The 27,775-nt window shown below is 43.3% G+C and overlaps 1 protein-coding gene across 9 annotated transcripts in view; it reads left to right on the top strand.

Moving 5' to 3' along the window:
• The window catches only part of MYO5A (myosin VA), a 187,012-nt gene that overhangs the window by 142,863 nt on the left and 16,374 nt on the right, over positions 1–27,775 (top strand). For 2 of the 9 annotated variants that reach the window (XM_075897261.1, XM_075897259.1), the window contains exons 23-33: positions 1,427–1,520; positions 2,335–2,483; positions 3,745–3,858; positions 5,664–5,810; positions 6,729–6,782; positions 7,561–7,788; positions 14,755–14,855; positions 15,469–15,549; positions 18,516–18,714; positions 21,277–21,351; positions 24,119–24,212. In XM_075897261.1, the coding sequence (XP_075753376.1) occupies positions 1,427–1,520; positions 2,335–2,483; positions 3,745–3,858; positions 5,664–5,810; positions 6,729–6,782; positions 7,561–7,788; positions 14,755–14,855; positions 15,469–15,549; positions 18,516–18,714; positions 21,277–21,351; positions 24,119–24,212 (1,336 nt within the window). The remainder of the gene's footprint in view (positions 1–1,426; positions 1,521–2,334; positions 2,484–3,744; positions 3,859–5,663; positions 5,811–6,728; positions 6,783–7,560; positions 7,789–14,754; positions 14,856–15,468; positions 15,550–18,515; positions 18,715–21,276; positions 21,352–24,118; positions 24,213–27,775) is intronic. The other 7 variants (XM_075897260.1, XM_075897267.1, XM_075897263.1 and 4 more) reach the window with 7 other exon arrangements.

Below are 27,775 nucleotides of genomic sequence, written 5' to 3'. Positions count from 1 at the left end.
GGCACCATGGATAAGGGCTGCTCCAATTGGCCAGAGTAGTCCCTGCCTGTGGTGGGGTAAGGGGCAGACCAGGCCCACCACAGACAGGGGCTGCTCCAGCCAGCTGGCCAGAGCAGCCCCTGCAGGGCTGGAGTAGCCCCCTACCTGTGGTGTGTGGGAAGCTGCTCCAGCCCCTGCTGGTTAACCAGAACTGGTAAGTCTTACTCAGTTAGGGTATGTCTACACTACCCCGCTAGTTCGAACTAGGAGGGTAGTGGAGGCATACCGCAATTGCAAATGAAGCCCGGGATTTGAATTTCCCGGGCTTCATTTGCATAAGCGGGGCGCCGCGGCACGGGATTCGAACAAGCGGGGATTTAAAAATGGCAGCGCCCCACTTATGCAAATGAAGCCCGGGGAAATTCAAATCCCGGGCTTCATTTGCAATTGCGGTATGCCTCCACTACCCTCCTAGTTCGAACTAGCGGGGTAGTGTAGACATACCCTCAGGGTGAGGCTTATTGGTTAACCACTTACATCCCTATTAGAAAGCCTGCTGATTGGAGCACTCCTCACAACTAGAAACATAGCGATTTGATCTGCCCTCGAGCTGAATGTCTCCCCTCAATGACTCCACATCTCTTCCTTCCTTACCTGCCCTTTTTTGGAAATCTGCAAGGAGCTCAGCCTCTGTCAAACTAAAAGCATGTTTCTTGAAAAAAAGAAAACAAAAGAAATAATTTTCCATTTAAATGTGTTCAAATGTTTGGGTCCTTTGTTAAAGAGAGAGTTTCTGTAGAGCGATCTAGTAAATGTCTACAGGGCCTGGCCTGCAGATGCAGTTTTTGTATTGGTATTAATATATCTGTTAGGGGGAGCATTTATTACCCATACAGTTATAGCAACTCAGCTCCTACTGTGAATACAGACATGCTGGTATAAAGGTGTTTTATTTTGGTATAACCATTTGCACACTAGAAGGTGTGAACCACTTGGGCTATACCATTATGGATAAAGCAATACAACTTCTGTCTGTAGTCAAGCTCTTGGATCACACCAACGCCAGGCATAGGGCGGAATCATTGAATTTTTTTCGAACTGATGTATCTTTAGATGCAGTGCAATTTAAACGGCATACCTGGGTTTCCTGGAAAAAAATAGTATAAGCACTGTGGGCTCTCACATTCATTGGGCACCTCTCCCTGAAAATTCAGTGTGGGCTGCATGTGGGAGAGGGTGCAATTGGGATGTGAATTGAGAAGTGAAGGTGACATGGTTAGCTCACTGATCTTTTCTCTCTGAAGGACAGTTTAAAACCAGGAATTTTTGATCTCTTACTAGAGGGATGCAGAGGAGTTCGACCCTTTTGAGCTTTAGGTGCACAAATTAAACAGATTTCCGTGAGTGGAACCCTTCTCCCCAGCCAAACCTTCTCTTGCATTTACAGTTGGTATCAGAACTGAAAGAACAAAACACGCTGCTGAAAAAGGAAAAAGAGGAGCTGAATCGTCTCATCCATGATCAGGCCAAGGAGATAACAGGTCAGTTTTGTTCTATTCAATTTCTTTTATTCTTTGTTTGTTCCTTTTGTAAAGTGACTCTCTCTATCCAGGCATTGATATTGAGCTTGGGCTAGTGTGCTGTGGTTTGAGAACGACATTTCCCTCTGGAATGTAATTTGAAGGTCCTACTATAGGATCATACATGCTATACAACAGTTGACAATTTGAGTGTTAAGAATGACCAAACTATATTTTAAAAGAAATTAAATTAAATTATTTCTGACTGTTAAGGCCAAGCCTATACTGGCACTTTACAGTGCTGTCACTTTAAATTAAATTAATGGAGATTACCTATCTCCTAGAACTGGAAGGGACCTTGAAAGGTCATCAAGTCCAGTCCCCTGCCTTCACAGCAGGACTAAGTACCATCCCTGATACATTTTTGCCCCAAATCCCTGTCACAAGGATTGAACTCACAACCCTGGGTTTAGCAGGCCAATGCTCAAACCAATGAGCTATCCCTCCCCCCTGAGCTCCTGGCTACCACCACTCCTACTGAGGCAACAGTGGTGGCTGGAGGCTTGGGCCCTTTAGAATCACAAACGGCACGTGGGGTGGTACACTCCATAGCCCCGTGCCCACACACTCTGAGGACCAGCTAAGGGAGGGGGAGGAGATGGGGCTGCCTCCCCCAGCCTTTTCCCTTCTGCCTGAGGCCCTGCCCCTTTCGGGAGCACTGAGCCACCCCCCTCCCCAGCATGCACATACATTGCCCAGAGGCCAGACGGTCCTGTCAGCTCCACTATCCAGGGCGCATCTTGTTCACCCTTTGGTATCATCTGTTTGGTGACAGAGACGCTAGAGAAGAAGTTTGTTGAGGAAACGAAACAGCTGGAGCTAGATCTGAATGACGAGAGGCTAAGGTATCAGAATCTGCTGAATGAGTTCAGCCGCTTAGAGGAGCGCTATGACGACCTCAAGGATGAGGTGAATCTGATGGTGGTAAGTGGTTTAAGAGATGTCAAAATGATGTGCTGTTTGTGGACAGTGTTTTAGCAAAACTTGGTGAAATAACGTCGGGGCAGAGTTTGTTCACAAATCTGTGTACATGGGAATTGTTTGCCACAACAGAATTTGCCCCTTAAACATTAGCTCTTAATCTGATTGCTTTTGCTCAACCAAAACACTTCATCATCTAACCCAGTGGTTCTCAACTAGGGGCCCATAAGCTGGATTCAAGGGCCACAGGGCTCCCAGGCTGAAGTGTGGGAGTGCAACTGGGAGCAGAACCCTGGGGCGCCTTGAGCCCTGGTGCTCCCTCCAGATATAAAACCCTGAGCCCTAGTTCTCTTAGGGGGCTGCAGAACTCAGCTCCTCTCCTACCCCACCCAGAGCCCTGAAGCTCTGCTGGTCAGAAACCCTGAGTATCCTTGCCTGGAGCCCAGCACCCCTTCTACTCAGTTACTAAAGTACAGGGACCCAAGCCCCCCCTACAACTGAAGGGTTGAGGTGTCCCCCCACACACCTGGTGATTAAAGCCAGGAGCCCTGAGTGCTCCCTACTGGGCCTTGGAGGTTTTTATAGTATGTTGTGGGGGCGGGGGGCTCAGAAGAGGATGAAATCCCCTGCTCTGACACATTTTTAAACTATTTTTTGTGGATTGTGAAGGACTTTGCATCTCATATTATGTGGGGGTTTTAAAACCTTTAGGCTACATCTACATTGTGCCCTCTTGCGCAGTGTTAGACGTAGCCTTACTGTTACTCTTGTAGTTATATCAATATTGATCTCATTTTTACACCAGAGTGTTCAAACATGCTTCTGCCCATTTTACTAGCCTCTCAGATTCGGTAATTCTAAGTTTACTCACTTTCCATTGGGCAATAGTTTTAAAGTTGTTTATGTGTATATAGCAGGAGAAGGAGGAAATTACAGAGTGGAATGCAAAACTTCAGAGGGTCTTTGTCACTTCTGAATCTTGGGCTGCCACTTCCTTCCCTATAAACACATGTTTTCCTTCCCATTCATTACTGCTCACTTCTTCTGCTCCTACAGTTCTCATAGAAGCTGACCTGTCCTCATAATATTGAGTACAGAATGTCTCCCATATGCCTGGGCTTCAGGTGACACAGAGGAAGCAGGAATCTCAAATCTTTTCTCTAAGTTATGTTTGCTGAAGAGTAACTGAGCACTAGAAACTAACCACTGAGTTACAGGCAGGTGACTATAATGCTGGTACTAACTCATTTTACTTGCACTTCAGAGCATCCCCAAGCCTGGACACAAAAGAACAGATTCCACACACAGCAGCAATGAATCTGAATATACATTTAGCTCTGAGATTACGGAGGCAGAAGACTTACCACTGAGAATGGAGGTAACGTTAGAGAAACTTCAGTACTTTTCACTAATCACTAGCAAATCTATGCCCATCTTTTCTTTGTGACTAGCAAACTTTAACATCAAGAATCTAAGGCTTTAGTACACAGGATCCCATTTTTTAAATGAATGACTCCGTATATCATTGTATCTATGTAATTCTACATAAAAAGGTTTAAGTAAAAATATATTTTTAATTTTCTGTAAATTACATCCCTAAATTATATCCTAAAGGAGTATAATGTATTTGCTGTCACAGCTGCCTGATTTATACATGTGACACGGTTGTTGGGCAACTTTTACAGGTATAATCAGTTGCATGCTCAATAACGGGGACTCAAAAATATCCCGAGGTTGCCTGAAAAGCAATCTTTATACTATATATTTAAAAGTTGAGACACACAATAATAGCTACTTATCCTTCCAATAAATAGGAGTGTAGCTACAAGTATCATAGCTGAGTACTACTCGGACTTAAACTGTTGCACCAGTGTCGTAAAATATTATTCAGATCTCACCATTAAGGGTGAGGCTTACCGGTTAACCTTTTACATCCCTACCCAGAACTGCAATGAAGTATTCAACATGTGGGCATACCATGGGTTTATAGAGTGGCATAATGTTTTCTGTTTTATTATCTATCCTTTTTTCTAATGGTTCCTAACATTTTGTTACCTTTTTTGACATTGAACAGATGTTTTCAGAGAACTGTCCACAATGACCCCAAAATCTCTTTGTTTAGTGGTAACAGCTAATTTAGACCCCATCATGTCATGAAGTATTTTACTTAGCAGGACATTGGCATAGTGATACCTCATCTCTATGGATAGATGGAAACCGTCGTGTATAAAGGCATGTAATAGCATTTCTCATGAGCGCCAAATGTTTTTTCTCACATTGGCTGGCAGCCTTATTTATAGAGCTCTGTGCAGATACAAAATTTCTGTAATTGCAAAAATGAGCTGTGGATACCAATGCATACAAAGTGGATATCTGCAAATTATCAGGGTTCTAGATGCAAAATTTGTATCTGCATCCGCAAAAATGACCCGTGGATATCTGCATCCTCATCTGTGGATGCAGATACCCTCAAATATAAAGCAGATATCCACAGATTTGCAGGGCTCCACCAACTGCTCTTCCCCCCCCTCCCCCCCTCACAATCATGCCAGAGGCCGGACCTCCCCTGGTCTAGAAAATTCTCTCCTTTGGGACTGATCAGGTTCTGAGGATGCCAGACCAAGGAGGTCCAACCAGTACACGAAAAAAGGGCAAGAAACTGCTGGATGTACCCTAATCATTTTCTTCTGGCAACTCTTATATTTCTCACCCCAGTTTATTGAGTTGCTTAATGGTGGGTGTAAATAAATTATGTAACACGTTGCTTTTAACTAAAGAACCTAACACTAATAGTTTAAAAAATTAGAAGTTTGCCTGTACTTAGTTTGTTTCACAGCGAGTCTAACCACAAACTTATTTCTTTTTTCCTTTCCCCCCTCCAAACAAGTAAGAAAAAGAGGTATGATTAATTAGACTTTATGACTTAGAGTTAGTATCTAGTTCTTTCTGCCTTTAAAGCTCTAGGATAGATACCCATTATACTAGTCAATTCCTTTTAAAATCACCTTTTGAAGGTTAGTGATACAGTTTGGGTGCCAGTTTGCAGCTCTCAGAATAAAATAACGTATGTATGCTCCTTATGTTTCTCTTTTCCCCAATCTTTCTCCCCTCTCTTCTCACAATATCCTTTGCTCTTGACGTGGGATGATGACACTGCATGACTCTGCTGTATTCTTGCTCAAGCAGGAGCCAAGTGAGAAAAAGCCACCGCTGGACATGTCTCTGTTCCTCAAGCTGCAGAAACGGGTTACAGAGCTGGAGCAGGAAAAGCAATCCTTGCAGGATGAATTGGACAGGAAGGAGGAACAGGCTCTCCGCACCAAGACAAGGGTAGCTTGCATCTAGGCAGTCACATGAAGCCCTCAGATTGTTCCCACCTAGTAACATACAGACAGTGCTGTCTGCCGAACAGCTTCCATAAAACCATCTATTTCATTAGTTCTTACTTTGTTTGGCCAAAAGTTACAAGCCATAGTACCTAAACTCGGGCTCTTAAATCCATGTTGTGGCCTTTAAAATAAGTGGACAGATCTTAGAAAGACAAGATAGGTGAGGTAATATCTTTGTATTGGTCCAACTACTTTTGGTATGAAACCAAAAAGGGAGGAGTGGACTGATTCTATTTTTTTCAAAGTTGCTCAAGGAACCCACTATTAAATTCAGTGGAAGCTGAGGGTAATCCCCTTGAAAATTGTGACTCTAGCTTTAAGTGGTCTGACACTTAATACTCTATTTAAATAATTCCTCATTCTCTTCAGTATTTACCGTACAGGAAGAATCAAGCCAGAGTGTTTGAATCTGGATTCAGATCCATCGTTTACAATTGTTCAGCCCTAGGGGATATTTTAGGCTTTCCTCTGATTTACATTCTTGAAATACTTCTAGAAATATGAATCCTATTTTGGTAACTGTTTGTCAGTTCCTTTCTGTTGATGGATTTCTTGAACTTTTTTGCATTCAGTATTTAGAATAGATTTTCTGTCTGTATTCAAATAACTTACTGATTTGCACCTGATTTTATTTATCTATGATTATCACAATAAGTAGATGAAACGAGGCAATGTAAACACATCACACAAAATGCTCAGAGGTATAGGGCTAAACACACTATAATTCAGTGCTCAGGAAGGATAGCTTTAACTCCCACCATGACAGCAAAATGCACATTTTCCTTTTTCTGCCTTGACTCCTGTTAGTAACAGATGAAAGATGGAATTTATTTTTACTTTTGTCTGTGTTTTCTCTTAGGAGGAGGAGAGGCCCCCAATGAGAGGCGCAGAACTAGAGTATGAGTCACTCAAGGTAATTCTGGATATGAAGCTTCTGGTATTTAAAGGATTAGTAAGAACATTATCAGCAGTTACACTAGGTAGGATTGTAAGTAATATCTCTTCTCCTGCTTCAGGATGTAAGTCATCCGGAGAAAGAAACAGAGGAAGCCTCCTCAATAGACACTTGAGTGCATAATTGTCCTCTGTGTGCTGTAGGAAAGCATAGCAGGGGACCATGCTACTGGAATTGCTCCTTATACACAGGGGGCTTCTCTGCAGGCTAGTTAAACTGGATTTAAGGTTGCGTTGTATAATAAATACGCCAGTGAACCCAGCCTCTGGTTTTGCTGATATTGTTGCATATGGTGGGCCAAACCAAACAGGCAGTTATGTTCCAGGACCATCTGAGAGAGCCACTGGCTGCTAGCATCTTCTGAACAGTGCAGAATGTTGATAGCCCTACCAAGCTGGCATGGATCTAATACAAATTCTTTCAGCATTTTCTGGCACGGGAAGAGTAGAGAAGAGAAAGAAATTAGTGGACATTTTTCAGCTGAGCCTTTATGGAGGTAGCCAGAGGAGAGTGGGGTAAAATGTTTCTGGTTTAGCACTTCAGACAGAAGGTAGACCAAGTCGTGAAATCCTTGGCACTGTTCCTATGGCAAAGAGATTGGGGAAAAGGGAGAGATTTTCCTGTTAGTTACTCATGGTTTTAACATTTCTATCCTGTGGTTGGTATTTCTCTATACCTGTAGTAGAGGAGAAGAGGGGCTTCTGCTAAGTGATGGGGATGTCCTTATCTTTGGCAGCGTCAAGAACTTGAATCTGAGAACAAAAAGCTGAAGAATGAGCTGAATGAGTTGCAGAAGGCTCTTATGGAGAAGGGCTCTCCAGAGGTGACTGCTCCTGGTGCTCCTGCCTATAGAGTCCTCCTGGAACAGCTGACCTCTGTGAGTGAGGAGCTGGAGGTGCGCAAGGAAGAAGTCCTCATCCTGAGGTCTCAGCTGGTGAGTCAGAAGGAGGCTATTCAACCCAAGGTAAGTAAGAGCCTGAAGATATCCTGGGAAGTAAGGTTAAATTACAACAGTAAAGCTACTACACGTTGAACCTATCTAGTCTGGCACCCTCAGGACATGACCAGTGTGGAATCAGTGAAGGCCAATATTAAAATGAACTAGTCTCGCTTTATTTCACCAAGGCGAATAAAGTGGTTGAAGCTTGCAGCACTACTTAATAATCATCTGGGACTGTACCGGTGCACTCTATATAAGCCTACGCCTAGCCAAGGGTTACTAGCTCTCTTCATAACAAAGTGTTAGTGTTATACAATTTTACTGTATTGACACAAGGAAGTAAGTACGTAAAGCATAAAAAAATGTTTACGCCTAGCAGCATTACCAACACTTCCACTGCTTGCTGGGCCCTTACAAGATATATTTAGAGATGAGTTAGAGTTAAATAACACTCAGAGTCAGGACTGGTGGCTGTAAACAAACTTTGTGGGAAAGTTGGCCCCATCCATGATAAGCAGACACCCTGCTAACTAAATCATGACAGACCAGGGATGTTGCTGGACCAGATAGTGCTGGACTAGAGAGGTTCAACCTGTATTTTTTTACGTGAGAGTTTTGTGATGGGGAGGAAAACTTGTTTGGCTCAATCTATGGTCCTTTAAAGCCTCTCCAGGGGTGAGCAGGGATAGTTACAAGCACACAAAATTAGAATCGGCCAAAGTGGAGAGAGCCCATTAACTGGACCAGTTTCAACAGTTTTCTTTAACATATCTTTAGTTGGCCAGACCAGGGCTGATTTATTGATATTTGGCCAAGATCTTCAGATGATTATTAACGTGAGGAATTGGCAAAGAAGGGAATTTAAAGTTTGGTTTAGCTGTCAATAGTATTTCTTTCCCCTGACTTCTCAGTGCATGCTTAATGGTTTAACTTTATTCAGACAAAATCTTTAAGCCTAGACGTACTTAGAAGTTGTCAGCAAAAATAATTGAAGAGCATTGATAGAAATACAGCACATTTCCAGTTGCAGAAAGTTCAGAGCACCCCCATCATTTGAATTAGTTACTCTGTTAGCAGTGCAAAATCACTGCCAACTGCCTGTTGGTGTGACACAACACGAGTGGCACTATCCCCTAATGAATATTTAGTTCAGTTGGCAAACATACCACAGTTTGCAGAAATCCTCTTATCGATCCCCCAGCTCATAGTTCAGTGGAATGTAGCAGGAAATGAGCATAAATGATCACCCGGCATTCTTTCCACGTTACAAGGAAGAGTCAAAAAGATAATTTACAATGTGCATATTTCAGCTGATGGGTACAGTTGCCATGTTAGTCAAGAGCCATAGGTAACATCAAAATCCACTGAGGTACATATCTTTAAGGAGAACACATCTGTAGATCTGAGCTATCTAGGAGCTTTAACAGTTTCAAAAGCAGGTCTCAACTTGAGAGTAATAGCTCTTGAACTTAAAAACATTAGGACTTTGCAGAGAATACCAAATAGGTAGATATGTTAATGGAAGCCGACAGATTTAACAGACTGGACAAAGAGGTGCGGAGGTGGGGGTCACTAATTGCAGGGATGGAAGTGGTGGGGCTAGGGCATCGAGCCCTCAGTGCCCACTGGGAGCACTCCAGCACCTACCCAGGTTTTAGCGCCATGCAGCGCTCTGACAGCAATTTAAAAGATCTGGTGCTCTGGCTGCGGCCGCTATCACAGTATCAGCACCAGCCAGAAGCCACAGGCCCTTTGGAATCACCAGGCCAACTGTCCCCTTTGCCTCCCCCGTTGATGGGTCTAGATATGGTAATTGGATTGGAGGACTAAGCTATCCAGAGCTAGGTAAGCCCACCAGGGACTGACCGTGGAAGTTACACTCCCCCACCTCTACTCTAAAGAGGTGATTTTAAATATCCTGAGAGTCTGTGATACCTGTGGCTTAATTTTTAGCATAATTAGTTATAATTAGTACAAAGCCAGTTACTGTGATATTTTAAATATGATAAATCAATCTTATTTCTAACTGTGAGGTGCTTGTGTTATTTTCACACTTGTTTGAGTACAAGGAAATAAAAAGGTGGCCAGTGGAATGGACAATGAGTTTGCTGATAATTTTTTATTGTTAGTTTGGACAGCTATGGCAGGAACAGAATTTGCTGATTAATTGTTTCTCTTTTTTCCTGCTTGCTGATTTAATTCCAGGAGGATAAGGTAAACGTTTTTCACTGCTATAAGCTAGATTTCTTGCAGGCTAAAAACACTATCAAATATTAAATATTTTGAGCTGTCAGTTCACTAGTTCACAAATAACTTGGATGTGTTTGAAGTTTAGTGCTCACGTTTTGCAGTAATTGAAGACATTTTTCTCATTTCTTCTAACGGAATAAGAAAATTCTACAAGTTCTTTAAAACAAGCATATTAACATTTCAGAGTGAAGGTGATACTGATAGTTTATGGTAACTTAAAGATTAAATTAAAAAAACATGCAATGTATGCAGCCAGTTGAATTAATGTATTTAATCAGAGGTGTTTGGGGAGTACAAGCAACACAGTTCCAGGGGGAAGAGTCAGTGCTGTGAAAAATTGCATTGTTGTGTAATGCTTTTAGTGTTTTTTAGTGTTGAAATGTATCACAGGGAACACTTGCATAACTTGAATCCACAGCACCACAACCTAAAAATGTTTGTCAAGAAAGGCAGCAAGTTACTTGATTAGAGGTTTTAGGTGAGAGGTACAAGGCACAGAGATGAGAAGGACATAGTTATATTCCATACATTTTGTTTGTAATGAAGGCCTTTCATTCAGATATTACTTTAACTGAACTCTGTGTGGCAAACCTGGAGATATGAGAGTAAATAGAATTTATTTCATCGGTGCTAATATAAGAATACGTAAATACATTGAGCTGAAGCTTGATTGGGTTGGCAGATAGAATTATAGCAGTTTTACTTCAAAAATGTATCAAAGGGGTAGCCATGTTAGTTGTAACTTTAAAAACGAGTAGTCCTGCGGTACCATAGACAGTAACAAAAATATACAGTATGAACTTTTCTGATGAAGGGGGTTTTGCCCATGAAAGCTCATAATACTATACATTTTTGTTAGTCTCTACGGTGCCACAGGACTACTCATTTAAAAAAATGTAGAATAGCATTGTAAAATTTAAAATAATTTCTTATGTTTATGGTTTTATAGTTGGGAAAGATTACTCTAGGCCCGTGGTCACCAACCGGTCGATCGCGATCAACTGGTCGATCTCGAGGCCTCGACCAGTCGACCGCGAGGCATTCGCCCCCCTATCCTCCCATTTTGCCCCCATCCCCAAGAAGCCCCACTACCTACCTCCAGCAACAATGGAGATAGTGCCGGCTTCCCGCAGGGTGGACAGAAGTCCTGCTGCTCCCCTCCCACAGGTCTGTGGCATGCCGGGCGCGCTGCGGGAGGGGTGAGTCAGCCCTGGCGCAGGCGCGTGCAGGGGTTTCTCCGTGCCACGGGAGGGGGGGGTCGGCCCCGGCTCAGGCACGCGCAGGGGTTTCTCCGCGCCGTAGGTGGGGGAGTCAGGCCCAGAGGAGGCGTGAGCCGGCAGGTGCAGGAGACTCCCTACCCCCACTGGCACCCCGGGCCCCTGCCCTCCATAAGCCTCCTGTTTCCTGCCCCCTGTCTCCTCTTCCCACTCCCCAGTCACAGAACTCTGTCCCCACCCCTCTGTCCCCACCCACAGAACCCTGTCCCCTGCTGCAGAACCCTGTCCTCTGCCCTCCCAGCACTCTGTTCCCTCTCCCCTGCCCCCGGCCTCAGAACTCTGTCCCCTGCTGCAGAACCCTCTCCCCACTGGCACCCTGTCCCCTGCCGAAGCACCCACTAGCACCCTTCCCGAGTACTGTGTCCCCTGCTCCCACCAACACAGTTGGGGCCACATTAGTGAAGCTTGGAGGGAGGGGGAGGTTTGGAGGAGATTTTTTTTTTGTGTCTCACTTGTGTGGCTCCAACTGACATTTGAGTCGGGTCACCGACCCACAGAAAACAGGTTCCCTGTCCTTCTCAGAAATAAAGACAATGAAGAAACTTCTTGTGTTTGACATAGTATTTTATTTAAAAATGAAGCCTGGCCAACAAATTCCCAATTGGGGCCAAGTCCCCATCTGTGGCCACAGCATCCTAACACTCCTGCACTCCCCTTTCCCCCAGATCCTACATCTGAGCCTATCATACACTGGAACCCCCTGCCCTGAGCCCCTCTCATACCCCAACCCAAATTCCTGAACCCTCACATCCAGAAGTCTGTGGCTTGCTTAGTACCTAGCCCTACATCTGACCCCAACACTGCCCAGCCTGGAGCCCCCTCCTCGACCCAGCGTCCCCTTATCCATCTCCTCCTGCATCCAGATTTCCTCCCAGAGCTTGCACCTCTCACCCCATCCCACACCCAAATCCCTCATTCCCACCCCAGAGCCTAACATCCTGTCTCAACCCAGCGAGGGTACGGCTAGACTGCAGGAGATTTTCAGGATTCCGGAGATATCCCAGAAAAACTCTTCTGCCTCCAGGGATGCGTTTGTTTTTCCACTTCTTTTAGTGGAAGGGCAAACATAATCTTTTGGTCACCCCTATATTCCTCTTTCCACAAGGAATAAGATGCTTCCAAAAGAAAGGGTTTTTCTGACATTTGGTCCAGTCTAGACAGGCCAAATGTTGGAAAAACCTCTTCCTACAAAAGAATTGGGGGAAAAAAACAACAGTGTAAGGGTTGAGGATAGCAAGTGATGGAGAGGAGGAGAATAGAGAGGGCGGGGCTTCAAGGAAGGGGCGGGGCGATAGATCTTGGCTTGTTCTGTCATTTAAAAAGTAATCTTGGATGTAAAAAGGTTGGAGACCACTGCTCTAGGAGAACTGTGTGGGGAGGTCATGTGCTTTGTCACTTGTACTATAATAAGGCGCTAACCTGGCAAAACTGGGTTCTGAATATAGAGACGTATGGTGTAATTATCTTCTATATCGACTTAGTCTTAAGTAAGTTGTAGTAGTCTTGCTTGGAGAAATGGGACTTAATTGTTATTAGAATAAAACAGCAATGTCAGGAGATAGTTTGTTGTATCCAATAAAGACATGCAGCTTCACCACATTATCATCCACATTGAATGACAAAAGATGAAAAACAATTTGACATATATGGTTGGTGAAATCAGATAAAAATCTTACTAAGCATAAGTGAAAACAAAGGGGGAAATGCAGCAATAAAGACTGAATTAAGTACATTGATTTCTATGTTGAACAAATCAGTTGGTGATGTTCTTTTACTTGCAGAATTTGCCAGTCTACATTACTGCAGACTTTCCAAAGTAACCTTTAAAAATGTATAAAACTGGAAATGAAAATTATTTGTGAGGTTCCAAATAGGGATGTAAGCGAGTTGTCAATTACTTGACTACCTGATAAGGCCAAGTTTATTGGATAGTAGGTAGGGATGTAATAGTATAGTTGATTAACCGATAAGCAAAAGCTTATAGGTTAATGCTATAGACTACATGCATTACCTCCCCCCTCTTCAGCCCCTTGACAGAAAATTGTTTTAGCAGGCTGGCCAGCAGCCCAGCTCAGTCCCAGCTTGCACCGGGTCCTAGACCCCCGCTGCGGCTCTGCATTTAAAATGTATTAGGAGGCAGGCAGGCAGCCCAGCCATGTTCCAGCTCATGTCGGGTCTGGGAGCTCAGATCCCTCCCCCCAGACAGGGACTGCCCGGGGATTATAGAATAGTCAACTAACCAATAAGAACTAATGAGGTTAATTAACTATTCAATTAACTGATATTTAACATCCCTATTGGTTAGTTGAGTACTCAACTATTCGTTCCCCCCGCTAGCACTGTATGAGAGGCAGAAAGTGGGGGGGACAGGAGCTAGTGCTGAGGGGAACCCGGCTTAAAAGCCGGTTCCCCTCAGCACTGTCTCCACGGTGGCACCTCCTCTTCCCCTCTCCTCCCATCCCCCGCTACCTCTATTGGAGGTGGGAGATAGGGAGGAGTGCTGCAAAGCAGCCTCTGCTTTTCAGCAGCCCCTGTCTGCAGGAGTCCCAATGGGGAGCTGGGCCCCCCACCATGGACAGGTGCTGCAGCTGCGAAGCAGCCCTTATTCGCGGCAGCCTGGGCTGGTCATGGGCAGGGGCTGCTCCAACTTCAGTCCCTGTCCATGGCTAGCCTCAGCCACCATGAATAGGGGCCACTGCCAAAGCAGCCTCTGTTCGTGGCAACTGGGGCTGGCCTCAGGCGGAGCAGTCTTTGCCCGTGGCCAGTCCGGGCCATCGTGAATAGGGGTTGCTGGACCCATTGTGAACTGGGACTGTGCAGTCCTGGCCAGTGTTCCCTCTAAGAACGCTGCTGGGCTCTTACTACATTTAAAATGCAGAGATGCAGCAGGGGTGATTCCCAGAGCCGGTGCAAGCTGGAACTCATTGCAGAGTGGCCCCCTTGTCGACTAATCATGTAGTCGATACAAATTGTATCGACTGCACGATTAGCCAGATAACTGCTCTTTAACATCCTTAGTTCCAAATCTAACGCAATCAGTGTTACTGTTTATGAATCACAGCCAACGATTAAACGTATTTGTCATTTGAATTCTTAGGTGCTCTCATCTTATAATTTTCAAAAGATAAGTTCAATTCACAGTGTGAATTCACTGTTTCATGAGGTTTATGTTGTTCCTTTTAGCTGATGGGAAGATGAGGAAAGGGAGGAATAGGCACGCGCACTCACACGTAGACAGAGTTAGATTGATTTCAGTGTGTTATTTAAAAGATAGTTTGTCTATAGGACAGGTAGAGGCTATCTGTTTTATTCTGTTACCTTTCCTCTCCCAAGCAGAACTGTTCATTTCAGTGGGATTACACAAGGAGTAAGGTGTTATTCAGCTTGAGTAAAAGTGGCAAAATCTAGCCCTTCATTAATTTGGAAGTGTTAAACCTTCACCTGGAACTGTTTTCCCCCCCAGAATACTATGACAGATTCTACAATCCTGTTGGCGGATGTACAGAAGATGAAAGACAAAGGAGAAATAGCCCAGGCCTATATTGGGCTAAAGGAAACAAACAGGTATGTTTTGTTTTTATTTTACTTTTAGCTCATTTCTACCTTACTTACATTATACCATACTTTGAGTCACATCAAGATACAAGATTAGATTTTTTAAATGCATTTGAATTTGGGGTTTCATTTATTTTGATGGGTAAGAATGCTATTTGTAAAATTCAAATTTATATTCTAAATTCTAATATATAAATGCAAAATCAAGCGTCTTAGGGTTTCCATCATCCATGGTTGTAATGGACGCTAGTGCTCATATTACCTTTGTATAATACCCCTCTTTTGCGTGTGTGTATGTGCCCTTCCTCTTATCTTTGATAGCATTTCTCTAGAAGTTGTCATAGCAATTTATAATTATGCATGTTTTGTAATTGTATCAACTGCAGTAAGCGACACTGTGTTCTTGAACATTCAGAACAGATTTGCTCAGTGAAATTCTGTGCAATCCCGCTTTATCAGTGTTTGACTAAATAGCTTTAGAACTGTATAGTTTAAAGTATTGTGTATCATGTCTCCCTTTTATATGTGTGATTTAACATTCACTCCCCTTGTTAACGTGTCCTCTCATCATCATCATGTATCCCTTTTGTGTTTTGCATTTTTTAAACATTTTGCATGGAAGACCATCTCCTCAGGACTATCATATGCTGAATGAGGATGGAGAACTATGGCTGGTTTATGAAGGGTTAAAACAAGCCAACAGGTTACTAGACTGGGGCTTTCTTAATTTTGCATTTTCTCTTCTTGCTAACTGTGCCCACTGCTATGGAATTGCTTTAGCTTCAATGCTTCTTATGCATAAATAGTTCAAAAATAATTGATCATTATGATTTTCTACAAAGAGTAGAAGAATTACCCAAAGCCTGGTAGTGAACCTTTCTACCTACAAAGGCTTGCCATTAAAAACTTAAGATGGCTGTAATCATGAAATATGGTCCAATACACTGGATAAAAACAGACAACATAAAGTACTGGCAGCTCTACAACTGAAATGAAAGAGACTTTGTAACTATATGTTACTTGTCTACCTTCATGTTATGTTTGGAAATGGTATGCCTTATCGTTTTTCTGTTTGAAGAAGTACAGTGATTAAACTTATTTTAATGCTGTTGTTTAAAGAGCTTCCATGTAATTTTTATTTTCTTTTAAAATGTTCCTTTTTATTTTCGTTATTTTGACTGAGGATAAGTAATTGTGCACAATAATTTTGGAGAGGGCAATGCTAACAGATGTGTCCATTCAAAACAGAACTTTCAAAAATAGGAAGAATTTTTCAAATGTCGAGATGTGCAAAAATGAGCGTACAGTCACTGCAGTACCTGAAAATGTGGGTGCAAGTTGCTAGTTGGGCATATCATTGGCCAAGTACACGTAGCATCTTGCAAGTGAATAGCCACTCATTCACAGTATGTGTTCATCTCTCAGAATTTTCCTAAAATGTCCATAGTCTTCCATTTGTGATAACTCATTAGTTTAGCATTGTGTGTTAATCCTATACAGGCAGTCCCCGACTTACGCGGATCCGACTTATGTCGGATCCGCACTTACGAACGGGGCTTTCTCGCCCCGGAGCTCACAGGCAGCGGTCAGCCACCTTGAACTCCGGGGCGAGAAAAGCTGCTCCCGGTGCCCCTGGTCTGCTGGGGACCGTCTCCAGCAGACCAGGGACACTGCGAGCGAACCCGCAGCAGCGGGGGGTCCCCCGCTTCTGAGGCTTTGCTCTGGCAAAGCCTCAGAAGTGCGGGGATCCCGCCGCGGCTGCGGGTTTGCTCCCGGTGCCCCTGGTCTGCTGGGGACCGTCTCCAGCAAACCAGGGGCACCGGGAGCAAAGCGGTCGGGCGCCAGAGCAAAGCCTCAGAGGCGAGGCACCCCCCCCCCCCCCCGCTGCCGCTTTGCTCCCTGTGTCCCTGGTCTGCTGGGGGCGGGGGGCACAGCTAGTGTGCCCCCCCCCCAGCAGACCAGGCTTTTGTTGTGGACCCTGGGGCAGAGCAGCTGGGGTGCTGCCGGTTGGTCCCGCAGCGCCGCTTTGGGCACTACTAGACAACCCGGCAGCACACCAACTGCTCTGCCCCAGGCGTCCTGATTCAGCCGCTGCTGGTCAGTTTCAGCAGTGGCTGAATCAGGACTCCTGGGGCAGAGCAGCTGGGGTGCTGCTGGGTTGGTCCAGTAGCGCCAAGGAGCGGTGCTACTGGAGCAACCCAGCAGCGCCCCAGCTGCTCTGCCCCAGACGTCCCCAAGTCAGCCGTTGCTGAAACTGACCAGTGCTGACTACAGGAAGCCCGGGGCACAGTTGCTCTGCCCTGGGCTTCCTGGAATCAGCTGCTGATCAGTTTCAGCAGCAGCTGACTTGGGGTTCTTAAGTTGAATCTGTATGTAAGTCAGAACTGGTGGTCAGTTTCAGCAGCGGCTGAATCTGGACGCCAGTTCCGACTTACATACAGATTCAACTTAAGAACAAACCTACAGTCCCTATCTTGTACGTAACCCGGGGACTGCCTGTACATGTAAAAACCAGTAGTTACCAAAACAGATACTTTGTAATGGATGCTATTAACTAATGTCTTTCCTTTTCCTATGCTAACATATCCTAAACCTAACCTTGTTTTGTAAGTCTGCTAAGCACTAACTTAGAATAGTGAATGCAATGCAGAGGGATGGAGCGTGGTCGTTTTGCATCTTTTGTTTCTTGTTCTAGCGCTATATAGTCCACAAGCGCTAGAGCAAGAGGCAGATTGCTGAAAGGTAAATTATTATTTGCCTTTACATGCTTGTTCAATGTAGCCACCAGTTAACTTGTCTGCCTTATTCATATTTAAACCCTGAAAGTGTTTCTGATAGTGCCAATGTCACTCTTAATGCCATTTCCTCTGTGTGTGGGTGCAAACCCCCAGGAGTGAGACATAACACTCAAGGGAATCCCACATTTCAGCAGCCATTAAGGGTGTGTAATGTAGACATAGCCTAATACTGTTCTACAAATATTAATTAATTCACATAGCACTCTTTGGAAGCAAGGACCCCATTTCACATGGGTAAATCACTTATGACTCAAATTTTTCACAAAATCAAAGAGCTACATCCAGGATTAAGATTTACATTCTTGGGTTCAAATCCTATGCTCCATTCCCTGACTCACATTCCTAGCACACATAGGAATACTCTATGAAATTCTCTAATGCATGTTTATAATATCAAATCAGGCTGATTTATGTTCATTTGCAGTTGAATGTTTTAGTTTTTTATTGATCAGTTCACCTAGAAAAGGATTTCTTTGTTGATACCATATGGGCCCTATTAAAGCATTATCTACATCTTATTTTACCTATTTAAACTTGGAGAATGTTCTTGGCCCCTGTAGAAACTACCAGACAAAAATATATTCATGGATATTTTACATGTTGTGGCATGTTTTCGGTACTACCAATAGATAGTATTTGCTCAAACACAGGAAATGCATCAGCATTACTCTGCTGTCTCCCACTGTTTGATTGTTTGGTAATTTAATCAGAAGGCATACTGAAGGGTTTAAAGAGTACTCTGCATTTTTCATTTTTCCTTGCAAGTCAGCAGCTAAATATACCTGTGCAGCGACTAATGCTTTAGACTCCTGGTGGGAGTTTGGGATGTTAATGCTAAGTGTCTTGCTCACATTTGCTGGGGTTTTTATAGGCTCCTAGAATCTCAGCTTCAGTCCCAGAAAAAGAGTCACGACAATGAGTTGGAAGCTCTCCGGGGCGAGATTCAGAGTCTGAAGGAGGAGAATAACCGCCAGCAGCAGCTTTTAGCACAGAATCTGCAGCTGCCCCCTGAGGCCCGGATTGAGGCCAGTCTACAGCATGAGATCACACGGCTGACTAATGAAAACCTGGTAAGGGAGATGATACTACAATGTAAATGCTAGGAGATTTAGAGAGAGAGATACAGAGACACGTATACTGTCACCAGTATTCAAATGGGAAACTCCCCAAGTTAATTGATGTTTGCAGTACATTTTTGCAGGTAGGATAACACTAATAGATTAAACTACAAAATTCACACTGTTAAGACATAACATTTCAGCCCCTCATATGAAAGAGGAAATTTCTCTGGTATGATTTTCATTACTAACACTGTGCTGGAGGTAACTTTCTAGAGCCCTTGTTACAGTTCCACCATCACATTGAAAAGCGGATTGGGCTAATTATCTGACACCCGCCCCCCTTTTGTATATGGCAAAGCATCCCTAAAAGGAGACTATTATCCCTGGAATTTATACATAAATGTCTGCAAAGTATTTGCCCTAAATTACACAAGGTGTCAGGTGTTTTTAGAAAAACTCTGACTTTTTATAACTTCACAACTGCTTTAGAAAGTCTCTATTGACCTCATTCCCCCATCTTGAAATTACATTGATCAAGCATTGCATTGCACTCAATGTTTATTCAGTATATGTTGGAGGAACAAACATTTTCAGGAGGTCTCTTGGCCAAATGGGGATTAACTCCCTGCTTGGAATGACAGCATTTTTGTATGAATGAAAGAAGAAATGAACAGATTCCCTTGCCTATCAAGCTCTTCTCTTCAGACATTTACTTCCTGGTATACAGAGTTCATACCAGACCAATAAAGGAATTTTCTCTGAGAGCCCTGAAATATTGCAGGCACGTGTCACTCACAACCCAAAAATGTTTCTCCTGTAATGTAATTTTAATAGAACACTGAATTGTGCTGCCTTTAAGGGGAAAGAGAGTTCTCCTTCCTGTGCTGACACTAGTGGTTCCCTGTTCTAAACAAAGTGAGAGAGGTTCTTTCCCAGTTCAGTACATCACAACCAGTCTTAATATGGGGTTGTATTGGTAGTGTCTGAGGTTTTGACAGAAAGTGACAGGCTGAAGATAGTGGTCTTGGAAGTAAGTTCATGATTGAAAGCTTTTTACTAGTTTATTCCAATAATATTACCCCCACTGGAAAATATTAATGATAAAAGCTTTCCCGTGAGTATAGCTCCTCCTTTCACATATTTAGTCTGTATTTTGGTATCTAGATACCTTTTGGACACTGATACTCAATAGATTCTAGCCTCCAAAGATAACATATAGTCACATAATTCCATCCCAGATAACTTTTCTTTTCACATCGAAAGAAGGGAATATTACTTGCCACTTTTAGATTCATTCTTTAGGAATCTGAGTCTGCTGTTACAGAATGCCAGGCTGACTGCATTCTTCTTTTCCACTATCTGTTAGGAAAAGTGAGAAAGAATTAATAGGTTTCCTTGATGTGAACATGAGAAGCCATTCTTCCGCTCTACTCTGCACTGATTAGGCCTCAGTTGGAGTATTGTGTCCTGTTTTGGGCACCATATTTCAAGAAAGATGTGGAGAAATTGGAGAAAGTCCAGAGAAGAGCAACAAGAATGATTAAAAGGAAAACTGAAAGAATTGTGCTTGTTTAGTTGGGAAAGGAGAAGACTGAGGGAGGACATGATAGCAATTTTCATGTATCTGAAAGGATGTCATAAGGAGGAAGGAGAAAAATTGTTCTCCTTGGTCTCGGAGGATAGGACAAGAAGAAATGGGCTTAAACTTCAGCAAGGGAGGTTTATGTTGGACACTAGGAAAAACTTCCTAACTGTCAGGGTGGTTCAACACTGGAGTAAGTTGCCATGGGAGGTTGTGGAGTCTCCTTCCCTGGAGGTATTTAAGAGCAGGTTAAATAGACCTCTCTATCAGGGATGGTCTAGACAGTACTGAGTCCTGCCGTGAGGGCAGGGGACTGGACTCGATGACCTCTCCCTCTTTCAAGGAGGGAGTTCTAGTTTTCTATGTTTCTATGAATTTCAATGTTCACTGTATTCTCATAGTCAGTTGTATTCGTTGAGTTTATAATCTTCTGACATAGGTTCTCACCTAGTCTCATTCTCACTGTTACGTTATTAATAACATTAATAAGAATTGACCCAATTAGCACTCACGCTAATTCATCTTAATCAAATATAGACTATCAGGGTCAGCTTTAGGAAGTGTGGGGCCCAATTCGAAGAGTTTCGATCAGGCCCCGGCAGCTGGGATTTTTTGTTGGGGGGCGGGGAAAAACCCACAGCATACAAAAGAACAGTTACAGACCCTTTAAGTCCTCAGCTATAGGGCAGAGTTCTGCCTTCCCTGTGCTCGACTCACCCCTTCTCCGGGGCCGATGCCGCCTCCCGCAGCACGCCAGCACACTTCTGGCTTTAGGGCGCAATTCGGGGGAATCAGGCGAATCGGCGTAAAGCCAGCCCTGTAGTCTATGAGCAAATGGAGAGAACAATAGCAGCAGAATATAAAACTTAGTCTGCTAAAAACAAAATGAGCTGCTTAATTTTGTTTGAACCTGACTTATTTATTCAGTGTTTGATGAAATATTAGTATCTCAAAGGGAGGAGAAAAAAAATCTGTACCTATTTTTTCAGTTTTATGAGGAGTTATATGCAGATGACCCAATGAAGTATCGGTCGTATCGGATTTCACTTTACAAACGGATGATTGTATGTAGATCATGTTTCTTTGTTTTGTTTGCTTCATCTGAAGCATTAACTGAAGAGCAAGCTGCCTGCCTTTTCCTCTCTCCAAGGAAATCCTCTACAGAGAGCTTCACAATGTCAACTTTTTCCCACAGCTTTTGTTGTCAGTCTTTAATGTCCTTTGTGTAATGTTAATGTCTGGTTTTGACACAGTTTGTTACTAATCTGAGTCTTGTAGCGTGATCACAGCAGCCTAATTTTAGATATAAAATTACATTTTGGGATCAAAATTGGCATCCTGAACATGAAGCTAATGATGCTAAAATGCTTTGTTTCCAAATTTGCTATTTGCTAAACATTTTAAAGGTGAAACATTAAAATCTGGTTCAACTGATTAAAATTAAATCAACATTAAAATTACAGGCTGATCCTACAGACTGACTGGTACACATAGTTCCCGCTAAAACGGATAGTCCTGATAATAGGTCTTCCCAGAGCTATTATTCATGTTAATAAATAATTGTAGGACTTGTATCCTGCTATTAGATTGTTAAACCAATTTATTATAAATACGATGGAATCAAAATTCTCTGTTGATCTCTTGCTCTAAGGTTATGTCTACACTGGCAGCTTCTTGCGCAAGAACTGTTTTGCAGAAGAGTTCTTGCGCAAAAAGTCTTCCACAAGATTGCGTCTACACTGGCATGTGCTTTGCGCAAGAGCGTCCATGGCAGTGTGGATGCTCTCTTGCGCAAGAAAGCTCTGATGGCCATTTTACACATGGGGGTTTCTTGCGCAAGAAATTCATGTTGGCTATCTACACTGCCCTCTTGCACAAGAGCTCTTATTCTTCGTGGGGAGAGGAATAACTCTTCTGGAAGAAGCCCTGTTTTCTGATGCTGTACTGTAAATTTACTTGCGCAAGAATGCGTGTGCAGTGTAGACACCTGGCATATTTTTGCGCAAGAGGCCGCCAGTGTAGACATAGCCTAAGTTTTTTAATTACAATTTTCACCAAGAGCTAAAACAAAGGAAAAAACAGGAAAATAGAAATTCATTTCTGGGTTTCCAAATATGAACGAGAGGCTCACATGTGCTTATTTTGTTTAGCCTTTTTGTGATGACGTGGAAATCAGATCCCTTGGTTGAGATTTTGAGAGCAGTTCTAGTAGATTTAGACATGCATCTGTCTTTAATTTTAATAAAAGAAATGCTGTGTCTGTGGACAAGGAAGTCAATGGGAATTTTTGGTTAACTATTTAACCACTGCTTTGAATATGAACTGGTGCTCTGTCTCACTGGCTACTAGATCTTTAATTTGACTCATGCAGTTTTGTCACATTTTAGGTGGTAAACTCTTTTGGGGCACTTAAAAAGTGCTTATTTTATGCCTGCTTCCCACCAATTGTCAAAGATATGCTAATATTTTCCAAAACATTTAGGGAATTATAGCTTTTCTGATGGGTGCTTCTGGTCCAGAATGGGCATACTACCTCACATTTTCATCAGTATAATATGGAACCAAAATGTATTGAGTGTAGTTTCTTTTCATATGCTTTCAAACCCTTGATCTTAAGTGGCTTTTGAGTTTTCCTGTGTTCATGTCATCTTCAAAGGCTTTCCATAAATTATATAATTTTTTTAAATTGTGCACCACAGTGTGTATTATAAAATTACAAGATGGTAGGTCCCTTTCCAAAACACTTGATGTTGAAGGGCACAGATTGACAGCAATTTAGTGCACAGCAAGTGCAGTGTAGATCTACAGTGCACTACCCTGATGTTCACTAAATCAGCATGTAGACCTTTGTACTATGCACTAAAAGTCCTTAGCTCCAGACCAGCAGTAAGTCAAGGCATATTGTGACCTTTTAGTGCACAATAGCGGAGTCCATACAGCAGCTTATGGTATGTCAAGCTAGTGTGCTATAGATTTACGCCCCCGCTTGCAGCGTACTAACTTTCCGGGTTGTCATGCCTTAAATAAGAGAGAGCACTATGAGCAGGGCTCAACAAATAATGCATTCTACTTGCCCGTGGCGAGTAGATTACAACCCGGAAGAGCCAGGTTTGGGTGATCTGCACACCCGCAGATCGCCAGACAGCGCGGCTGGTGTGCGGGGCTCACCGCAGTTCAGCGAGCCCTGACTATGAGTATATTATTGTTACTGATTTGTATTGTGACTGTGCTACAGAGCTGTTCATGGGCTGGGGCCCCATTGTGCTATGTGCTGTACAAACACAAAACAAAAATATGGTCTCGACCCCAGTGAGCTTACAGTTTAAGTAAATGTGATAAAAGCAGGCAGATGGTGGTATGGCAGAGAAAATGCATGAGGGTTACAACAAATATAATGTGTTTTATAAAGTTGAATTTGAGTGTTGTACCTCCCCCCCTTTAAAAAAAATCCTATTCCATTTTGTGAGGCTAAAGACAGACATAGGGGCAGGAATAGAGGGTGCAGAAGTTGAGGTTAGCAGTACAACGGGAGCCTTCTTGAATTCATGTTGTTATACAATCTCTTGCACTCACCATCATCACTGACCAGGATATGTAGGCATCTGCACAATATATCTGCCTAAGAGTTCTGCTTCCATCACGCTGCAGCTTGACAATGTTTGGCTTGCATTATAAGCAGTGTGCAGGCTTGCAAATTTCAGCCAGATGGTGGCATCTCCTTTCATCTTTTCTCACGGTCCCTTTTGTAGCACTAATAATGTTTGTCCTGTTTGCTTCCCATGCAATGCATTTGTCTAGTACCTGAATCTTCTCTCTCCTTTTCATTTACAGGATTTAATGGAGCAGCTTGAAAAGCAGGACAAGACAGTTCGCAAGCTGAAAAAGCAGCTGAAAGTGTTTGCTAAAAAGATTGGTGAACTGGAAGGTATTTATAACGTTGTGTGTGAAGAATCTGTTCAAATTCCTGTTGCGCCCAATCTGTTTGTATGTTGTTTTTTAGTAAGGCAATGAGTCTTAAGCAGCACAAACCAATGTTAGCTTAACATGGAAATGGAAGATCTACTAAGAGTTCGGTGGGCCTGTTGAGGGCTCTGTAATGATATTGTCTAAAATTGTAGTTAATATTGATTGTAGCCTTTATTTTAAATTGAACGAATTGATAGTTCTGTGGTAAATTACAATGAGTCCAGCTCCTGCTGCAACAGTTTAAAGATAAATAAGATGGAGATCTGGAGGCTCTGTGAACACACACTGTATGAGGACAGTAACCACAGACAAAGCATAAGTTCAAAAAAAATCTCATTTGTAGGGTAGGTTGTACGTTACACTGCATACCAATTGATGCAACTTGAGAGCATCCATGCACTGATGGATATTGGTGAGTCCCATATCCATACTCACCAACCCAAAAGTTTCAGAGTTGGGTGGATCTCTCTAAAAGTGGCCATTGAGATAGGTGGGTGGTTCCAGCTTAAGTCATCCCTGTGAGGTCTTCCCAGGGTCTTCCCACTTTTACCCAACCAGGGAACCTGTTTTATACTGTTGTTCTGACCACACCTAACATATTATACTTATGCATGAAAGCTCAGTCCTCTTTTCTTTATCTATACTCCCAGACCCCATGAATATTGGGGGCCCCATTTTATATATGTTGTCATCTTAATTCCCCTTATTTTCATGAGTGTAAAAACAGGGTCTATGGTAACCTGCGGTCACTGCAGGACATCCCATGATGTTACACTCTTGCACTCCAGACAGGCACATTACAACATATTTCCCATAATATTGGCCATTGGCCCACTCTTTCAGGCAATCTAGTAACCTTGCTGGCATATGTCAGCCCAGAATAGCTAAGCTAAAACCTTACAGGCCTCAACCTGACGGCCTTGTGTTCCAGCCATACTTTGCATATATATCTAATGCACACTCATCAGTCCTAATACCTGTGAATCTTATGCATCTATAATCCTACAATTAAAATCTACTTAGCATACATAGAATATATGTGAAATAGCATACGAGGTGACCATAACAGTAAACATGATAAACGGGTGATAAAATGAACTAATTAGCTATATAAAAGAAGATGAAGAGAAAAAAGGAAAGACCAAGGAAACGGAAGGCCAGGTTGATTACAAAACTGCAGAGGTGGGCAATAATTTTTTGCTGGGGGCCACCTCAGAAATTTTTGAAGTGGCCCTGGGCTGCACTGGAAGAGGTGGGGACAGGATACTTCCCTGCTTCCCCACTCACAGACCCTTGATTGATCTGGGGATGCGGGAGCGTGTGACGTCTCCCACCTCCCAGAGGTTCCCCCTAGGCACCCATGCCCCTGGCGGTGGGAGGAGACTTCGCGCACTCCTCCTTCTGCCCCCAGACCAATCAGGGTGGGGGCGGGGCGGAATAAACTTCCCCCGCTTCCCCCACCCGTAGGCCAATCAGGGCTTGGGGTCGGGGAGCACGCGAAGTCTCCTCCCACCCTGCCCAGGAGCGCATGTCGGTGTGTGTTTCTGGCAGGGCGGAGAAAACTTCGTGCACTTCCCCTGCCCCCAGGCCGTAATTGGGACACATAGAATACTGATGTAACATCCTTTGTGAGACTTCACCATCATTGCTTGCTGGCTTGGCTTCAGACAGCATACCTGCCAAGTAAACACAATATGGATAAGTTGGTCACACTCCCTCTCAGTGCTGTACTCTCTAGATTGGTGGGAGAGCAAATGTGCGTGGAAGTTCTCTTCACTTCTTCCCTTCCTGAGAAAACATTGTTCATTGCTGTCTCCCTGTGAGAATGGAGCATTCATCTAAATGAGCACATAGGAAGGAGTACTGCAGAAAGGAATCTAGGGTCATAGTAGATGAGTCAGTCTACAGTGTGACATTGTGGCAAGAAAAGCAAACATCGCTCTGGAATGTATTAGCAGGAGTGTTGTAAGCAAAACATGAGAAATAATTCTTCTGCTCTACTCCATGCTGATTAGGCCTTAACTAGAGCATTGTGTCCAGTTTGGGGCTCCATATTTAAGGAAAGATGTAGGCAAATTGGAGAAAGGCCAGACAAGAGCAACAAAAATGATTAAAGATCTAGAAAACATGACCTATGAGGAAAGATTGAAAGAATTGGGTTTGTTTAGTCTGGAAAAGAGATGATTGAGAAGGGACATAAGTTTTCAAGTACCTAAAAGGTTGTTACAAGTAGGAGGGAGAATTATTCTTCTTAACATCTGATGATAGGACAAGAAGTAATTGTCTTAAATTGCAGCAAGGAAGGTTTATGTTGGACGTTAGGAAAAACTTCCTAACTGTCATGGTGGTTAAACACTGGATAAATTGCCTAGGGAGGTTGTGGAATCTCCATCACTGGAGATATTTAAGAGCAGGTTAGACAGACATCTATCAGGGATGGTCTAGATGGTGCTTGGTCTTGCCATGAGTGCAGGAAACGGGGCTTGGTGACCTCTCAAGGTTCCTCCCAGACCTATCATTCTATAGTATTAATGGCATGGACTCCTTGGGCATCCAAGATGCACAAAATCCTTTTAGAACTGAGAGGCCTGCAAAAGGTTCTTACTGCTCATACAATCCCAGCATATTCAACTGGTGTCAGACAATATGACAACAGTGTTCTATATTAACAAACCCCAGGGAGCAAGATCTGTCCCGCTTTCAGTAGAGTCTGTCAGTTTGTGGAATGGGTGTGTTTATCACCAGATTACCCTATCAGCAGTGTACTTCCTGGGAATACACAATACAGTGGCAGAGAGCTTCCACAGAAAAGGATTACGAAAGGGAGCTACATGATTTTCTGGTGCATAGCGTATTCCAATACTGGAGGTTATCTGTCTTGATACCTGTTTCCGGGTATGTCTACACTGCAGAGTTTTTTCGGAAAAATGGCCGTCTTTCTGAAAAAACTCCAGTTACGTCCACACTGCAATTGCGTACTTTCAAAAAAAATTGAAAGAACAGAGGGATTTTTCCGACGTTGGTAAACCTCTTTCTACGAGGACAAAGCCTTTTTCCAAAAGAGCTTTTTCAGAAATTGGCGTATATGAATGGGGAAGAGGGAGCTCTTTCAAAAGAAAAAGCACAGGTGCCCTGGTACTGTCCATAGTAATCACAGCTTAAATGCAAGATAGTGTCCATTCAGTGTGGACGCTCTCTTTCAGAAGAAGTTTTTTCGGAAGAGCTCTTCCAGAAAAGCTTCTTCCAAAAGAAGCCTGCTGTCTAGGCATAGCCTCTATCCCAAGAGAACAGGAAATGCAAGATGTACTGTTCCAGAAGTGCTCCAAGTCAGGACTGCAGTAGAGAAATGCTTCTGCTCCTTTGGTCAAAATATTTCATGCATGCCTTTTCACCAAATCCATTCTTGCATCTGAGGAAAATCCAGCAGGATGGAGCTGTGGTCATTCCTATTCTCAGATGGCTCAAGTCGTTTTGGCTTCCCAAATTGTTTTAGATGTCACTCATCACCCATCAATATCCTAC

This window comes from Pelodiscus sinensis, chromosome 14 (genome assembly GCF_049634645.1).
Source record: "Pelodiscus sinensis isolate JC-2024 chromosome 14, ASM4963464v1, whole genome shotgun sequence".
Taxonomy (NCBI): domain Eukaryota; kingdom Metazoa; phylum Chordata; order Testudines; family Trionychidae; genus Pelodiscus; species Pelodiscus sinensis.
The sequence above is the reverse complement of the archived record's forward strand: the minus strand, read 5'-3'. Positions and strand labels throughout refer to the sequence as shown.